The 7,631-nt window shown below is 24.3% G+C and overlaps 1 protein-coding gene across 1 annotated transcript; it reads right to left on the reverse strand.

The window, feature by feature from the left end:
- Positions 1–1,887: 1,887 nt before the first annotated feature.
- LOC131614861 (uncharacterized) lies at positions 1,888–2,947 on the reverse strand. Its single transcript, XM_058886400.1, has 2 exons — positions 2,609–2,947; positions 1,888–2,202 (listed from the first exon to the last, which is right to left on the reverse strand). The coding sequence occupies exons 1-2, from the start codon at positions 2,945–2,947 to the stop codon at positions 1,888–1,890; spliced, it is 654 nt and encodes a 217-aa protein (XP_058742383.1).
- Positions 2,948–7,631: the final 4,684 nt, after the last annotated feature.

Consider the following 7,631-nt stretch of genomic DNA (forward strand, 5'->3'; position numbering starts at 1 on the left):
TCCTCTAAACTAACTCAGAAAAAAACAAAAAAAGCAAGATAGAAATCACTACTTTTTATTGCATATTCTCTACTAATTTTTTTCAATTTTTAGAAAAGCAATTTTGAACAACATAAATTGTTTGGAAGTGCACTGTTAGACAAATGGAAGTGCACAAAATAGAAATGCCCTTTTAGAGAACTTTTTGTTTAGGTTTCCATAAAAAAGAGAGAGAATTAACACGCTTGGAATATTGCATGGCAGTGTGGTACCAAGTTGTTGGTTGCAGCCACTACCTTTTGAGATCTTGTAACTCAAGGGACGAAGTTTAAATTCCCTTTAAGAACGGTTGTCAAATGACCGCTAATGGCACTTTAATTAATAATAATGTATCCCATCTTCAATTAATAATCTTGCTTGGATGGATGGGTGAGGTAGGTCAGTTGTCACTTACTAGTTGAGTTAAGGGTGTTGTTAGTCTAGGGTTCAACTCTTAGCAACGACTGTTACTAGTAGTTTCATTGTTCCAAACAAAAATTTGAAATTTGAATAAGTTAAAAGTATGTTTTGAATATGAGTCATGCATGAATAATATGGTAAGCCTTATAAGGGTTTATATGAAAGTTTGCGAGCACCTAAAGTTTATACATGTTGAATTGTATATTATACCTTGAAATTCTTTCCTTCTTTTTAGATTTGTCTTCATCAAAATATAATTCAATTTAGAAGTTTGACATCAAAATCTCTCCATTTTTGATGATGACAAATATATACATGATGTTTGTGATTTTCCAAAAAGCCCCTAAGATGAATATCCCCCGCTTAATGTATGAAACCTTATATCCTTTGAGTTTTTCATCTTCATAACTCAATTGATTATAGACAAAGAAACACAAGCTTACATATATCCCTGTCCCCCTTTTGACATTATAAAAAAAAGAAGAAGAGAGAAAATGAGTAAAAATATAGGATAATAATAAAATCATACAGTCAAAATCAAAGATCTAATCATCCAAACATTCACACAAATGTGAAAATACAACCAAGTGCTTACTATAATAACGAAATGCAAAGATGACTAAACACATTACATAAGAAATGGAACTTTAAAATTGCATACTATAAACTGAAGTAAAGTAAACAACACTAAAAGAAACATGGTCAAATTTCACTCTTGAAATATCTTGATTCATGTCATCATTTCCATCTCCTCTTTAAATTTAGTGTGTTACATGCATATGAATTTTAGAGTATAAATTTAACGATTATTTTTAAAATTTTAACAAAATGCGTGAGTAACTCATGAAATGTATTTAACAATCCCATAATCTAATGCCTTACATTGATTTTTGTCACATATCCTGAGTCAAGCATTCTTACCAATTTCTCACCAATCCCATAATCTAATGCCTTACATTGATCTATTTATTTATTTTTTTTAAGAACAAATGTTTAGTTATCAATTTAGAAAAACTATTCAACTAACTTTTGTAAAAATTTGTCTTTAACATCTTAACATAAATCAATTTCCATTCAACATATTTTTAATCAAAATAAATTTTATAAAATTAATTGTATTTACAGCAAAACTAATCACATGAAATGAATATCCTTTCCCAGCCCATTTTTAAGTAACTAGCATATTGTCTCGTCAAGATATAATAACAACAACTTCACTAACTCATTTTTTCACTTAAAAAATGTAAATAAAAGAAAATAAAACACCATTCAAGACATGCAAATTGTCTTTTAAACATTCATGATTCATCATTCAAAAATCTAAAATCAGAAAAAGACCATAAAAATAGAAAAATAGCAAGTCTTCTGATTCATAGAATATTACAAACAATGGCCAAAAGAACTTTAAAAAAATTAATTAAGCAGTGATCTAATTTGCAACCAACCTCTTCACCAAAATAGTGGATAAGGAGAATGCTTGAACTTAACCCGTGCTCTGGGTGACGCTCGTTCCATCAATAACAAGTCTTGTGAAATTCCGAAAAACATAACTGCATTAACTGCCTCTGATTCCTCAAAAATATTAAAAGTAAGAGTCTTTAACAATGGAGAATTTGCAAGTATGAACTTTATCAAACTCATTGCGTGTTGAGCGCTAACATCAACATAGATATTGACGGTCTGAAGTTTAAGGCAGCAACAACTAAGGCATTCTAACTCCTTTGAAGGGCCCAACACTTGTGTGGTATCATCATAGTTGTAACTCTGAAATATAAAAACTAAAGAGTCAAAATACAACAATAAGAAACAAGTTAAGTAGCATAGGTACATTTATGTTCACCTTTATCTCAAATTTAACCAAGCTAGGAACACTTTTTAGTAAACTAACAATATGCAAAAGTTTTCTTCTTTCCTTCAAATTTAAGTCAGTCAGTCTCAGATGCTCTAAAGAGCTGAATGAGCTTGTTAGGAGCGCGGAAGGAATAATATCTGCACTTGGGTTCTATGCATACAAAACAACAAATCTATGAGATTATCTGTACCACACTTAAAAGTATCAATAACACAACTTTCATCATAATATGTTGAAAATATATACAATAAAAGAGTAAGATGACTTTTTCAAAACTGGACACTAATGAAAATACTACAACTAGTGATGTTTTCTAACCTTTTTCCATATGAACAGAGAAAACCTCTTAATTTTTGGCAAACTTTTGATCAAATCAGATAAGCTGTTGTGATTAGCATCGAGTGTAAAATCAATCAGATTCTTGGCATTTTTGAGACAAATTGACTTCACATCATGAATTATTTCTAGTAATAAGACTTTGAGAGTAGGAGAAGAAATATCAAGATATTCAAAACCATCACAATATTCAATGCAGAGCTTTTCAAGAAATGGACTACCAGACATAAAACTCTCAAGTGCTACGGAATCGAATGTAACACAAACTAAGTGAAGTTCAAGCAATTTTTTAAAACCGCAGAAATTAGGTGGAATTGACATGTTAAATCCTCCAAATTTTAAGTAATTCAATTCCTTACAAGAGAGGATAATTAATGGCATTTGATCAACTCTTCTGCCGAGGTTCAGAAGGTCGAGATATTTAACGTCCCTCCTTGACAAAATTGCAATCCAAATATTGAGGTATTCCATTGAGATCTTGAAATGGGAGTAATCCAGCATAAAAAGAGTAAACTTGTGTATCGGCCCATTGTGACCCAAAAGAATATCCGTGATGATTTTAGAAATTACATCATTATCAACATGCCCAAAACTTTCTAAAAAGACGGTGTCAAAACAAAGATGTGGGGCTGAAGTCCACATATACCTCCACTTTTTGGACAAAATACTAGTTCTAACTAGGTCTCGGATTTTCAAGTTTGCTAGGATGGCATCAATGACATTACATGGTAAGTCAGTGATTAGATCATTTTTATTGGCCTTCTTGTTGAGCAAAGTCATCATCACATAACTACAAATTCAAGAACAAGTGTAAATAATAGTACCGAGATGACTATCCGTTCATGAATACATTATATCTTAATCAATATTTTTCTGAACTAATCAAAAACTAATAAAACTTGGAATCTTATCATACTATACAGAGATCTGAGACTAACTTTCAAAGGTTAAGAAATGAATGGATGTGAAACTACATGTAAGGACGAAATGTGAAGTGCCCTAACAAATAATCATAGTTATGAATAATCTTTAATAATACTAAGAATTGAAAATTAAAGATCTCTACTCTTAAAACTCATTCATTTTTATACCATATTAATGGTTTTTTTAAATAATAAATATATATTTTACAAATTATATTGTAATATGCATACGTAAACATTTCTACTCTTAAAACTCATTCATTTTTATATTATATTAATGATTTATTTAAATAATAAAATATATATCTACTTGATATAAATCCAAGGTTGTAATGATGACAACCTTGGTAACAACCCTAAACCTAATGATGATGTGTCCATATAATATAACACTAAGGTTGATGTGTCAATTTCTTAGAATTTCCAATATTAATTAAAATTATCATTATTTATAACCATTCCTAGAATTATATTTGACATTATATTTAATTAATTAATTAATTAATTAATTCTTACTATCAAAATATTTAACTATTGGTATATAATATTTTTGAATAAATAGTTAAATTATTTTTTAATTTTATAATATTAGAACTCAATAATTAAATACATGACTCCTTTACATTTTAATATGTAACATTTTTATATTCTATTTATTTTAAAATATTTATTTTTATTTAACTATTGGTATATAATATTTTTAAATAAATAGTTAAATTATTTTTTAATTTTATAGTATTAGAACTCAATAATTAAATACTCGACTCCTTTAAATTTAATATGTAACATTTTTATATTCAATTTATTTTTAAATATTTATTTTTCATAATATAAAATAAAAATATTTTTATCAAAATAAAAAAATATGTGTTAAAGATTTGAAGTAGATAAAATATTATAGAAATAATAATTTAAAAATAAAACTAAAGATTAATTATGATAGTGTAAAGTTTATAAATATTTTATTTTAATATTTTAATAATATAAAATAAAAAATATTATATAATTTTATTTATAAGGAAGTTTTCTTCATTTATATTGAAATATTTATTCTTTATAGTTTTTTAAATTTGAAATGTACAACAGGGGAGATGACCTTTCTATGTTTTTAATAAATTTTTAGTTTTTATTTATCATTATATAAAGATATAAAGATATAAATTTAATAATACTAATGTAAATTTAAATTAATCTTCATAATTTCTTTACCATTAATATATTTTAATAGAAAATTATTTTTATAACTTCTTTCATTAATTTCTCCTTTGAATAATTATTTAATTGACCGTTTATAAAATTACTCATTTTCTAAAATTTAATTCTTTAACATAAATTAATTTTAATAATTTTAATAATCCGTTACATTTGTATTGTATTTAATGTTTATAAACCTCTTTAATTCTTAATTTTAATTCTTACATTTTATAATTATATTTTTCACTCAATATTAATATATTTAACCCAAATTTTTTATTAATTTCTATTGGTCTACATGCTCTTTCTTGATGTGAGTATAAATATGTGGCTTTAAGTTCATATCTTCATTTCTATGCTATTCTTCAAATTTGTACGATAGTTTTTATTTTCTATTTCTTACTTTATACATGTGTATTGATTATTAATTTTATTTCCATCACAGGGTAAAAGATTATTCATTTGTTTTGAGGTTTCAAGATTATATTTTTATGGTATCTCATGTAAGTATTTTTATGTTTTTAACTATAATATTTATATTCATCCAAAAATTTAACATATCAGTATTTTGAGATTTCAAGATTATATTTTGATGTTACACTCAAATATCTATCTTTCAACATCCATCCACAAATTTAAACATATTATTATTTTTTATATAGATTTATGAACACAAATTCATATGCACATTCAAGAACAGTGCTCGCAACAAAAGTATGATTCTCTGTTGCTATTATATCTCTATTCTCTATAATTATATTTTATAATAATTTTTCTAGAGGCTTAATGCCTCATATAACTATCTTAATGAATTAATATTGTTGTAAAAATAATTTCAGGCCAATCATATATGTAAGCAAACCTCATAACTACCTTAATGAACTACCATTGTTATAAAGATAATTACAGGTCTGTCACATATAAAAGCTGAATGTATCGACAATATGATTCAATTTCTAATATTTTTGTAAGATTATCTATATAAAATATATCATCTTACATTGCACAGTCATTAATTTTTCTCTAAGATTGTATTATATTACCATTAGTATTTAACTTTCAATATTTTTTAGCATATTATATTTATATTACAATTATGTTTCACGTAAGGATTATATATCACTTATTGGCGATATCTCAACTATATTAATTTTAATTTCACATTTAAATATAATTTTTTATTATAATTTCATACATATTTATCATTTCGATAATTTTTAATTCTATGTGGAAAATTTTACATATAAAAAATATCAAAATAAAATTTATATATAATTAAGCTCATCTATTTTTAGAATTAAAAAAATCTTAAATAAAAATGTTTCCCTTTCTACATTTCAGATTTAAATTTTGTAAAGATATATGATTTTAGAAAAATATATTTTATACAAATTAAATTTTTCTCAGAATTTTTCAATTATTACAATTTAATATATTTATTGTTATTTAATAACAAGTAATTGGAACTATTAACAACAATTTAAATTTATGTTACATCTTACCATTATTATAATAAATTTTAATTTTAATTGCTGCATTCATTGCTTAATTTAGAAATATAAATTTATATTAAAACTTATTTATTTTATAATTATAAAATATTGATATTACTTACTAATAATATATCACTTTTAATTTTAAAATTATTATGTTTAGATATAATATTATATTTAATAACAGATTAATGAAATTTTATAAATTTGATATCAATATATCAATATAATATATTTAATAAATATAATATATTAAAATATAAAATACTTAACTCTAGAAAATACTAATATTTTTATATTTTAACTTTAATTTTTTAAAATATAGTGACATTTATTTAATTAGAATCATAAACACTACATTTAATTAAATAAGATATTTTATATAAATAATTTACATATTATTATAAGAAACTCAACATATTAAAATAAAAAAAATACATAACTCTAGGAAAAATATTAACATTTCTATATTTTAATTTATTTTTAATTTTAATATTATTGTATTTTTAATAATAATAATATATTCTGGTGTAAATTAATATAATATATAACAATTTATTTTTTATTCCATCTCTTTAACTCCATCAAAGGTCTCATAAAAATATTATTTTAATACAATACTAAATTTATGTTTATCAGTTACTATTTTTTGTAATTGATAGAAGAATGAACTTTTAGAAATGATGTTAAAACTGTCATAAAATATTGTCTTTTTGTATTTTTACAAATCTTTATAACCACCTTTAATTCTACATTCATTATTTACTCACATTGCCTTTGCTATCCATTTCACCTATACATTTTTATCTAGGATTTTTCTCAATGTCTACTATTGATTTCAACTCCAATCAGCGAGAGTTTTTTTCTTCTATTAACTATTTGCATATTTGTTTATCTTATTATTAACTTTCATACTCGGTTATTCTATTTTCATGTCAAAACATATTATATATTTTTGCAGGCTTAGCGAATACAAGATATTGCAAACATAAATTATATCTACTCCAAAACAAGCACATGCAAGAGTTTTGAGGGGTATCTAGGCCAAAAGTGATTCAATAGGGCAGTAATTTATCTAAAATATTTAGATAAAATCTACTTAATATAAATTCAAGGTTGTCATGATGATAACCTTGGTAACAATCCTAAACATAATGATGACGTGTCATTTTAATATAACACAAATGTTGATGTGTCAACCTCTTTGAATCTCGAGATTAATAGTCAATTGTAAGTCACTTAACTTAAATATTTGGGACTTAAGGATAATAGTCAAATTGTAAGTCATTTAACTTAAATATGGTTTACTCGCATATATACTGTGTATAAAACAAATGCAGTGGAAAATTTGACCTCCCAAATTTATATTTTCCTATTTTTAATTTTTATTTTCAA

The sequence above is a fragment of the Vicia villosa genome, linkage group LG6, assembly GCF_029867415.1.
Source record: "Vicia villosa cultivar HV-30 ecotype Madison, WI linkage group LG6, Vvil1.0, whole genome shotgun sequence".
Lineage (NCBI taxonomy): Eukaryota > Viridiplantae > Streptophyta > Magnoliopsida > Fabales > Fabaceae > Vicia > Vicia villosa.

Bases quoted from the DNA above. Each gene is read 5' to 3' on its own strand.
- LOC131614861 (XM_058886400.1), bottom strand. From the start codon at position 2,947: ATGTCAATTCCACCTAATTTCTGCGGTTTTAAAAAATTGCTTGAACTT. The intron at 2,203-2,608 runs GTTAGAAAACAT...TTTATATTTCAG, and splicing joins CTCTGTTCATATGGAAAAAG to AGTTACAACTATGATGATAC.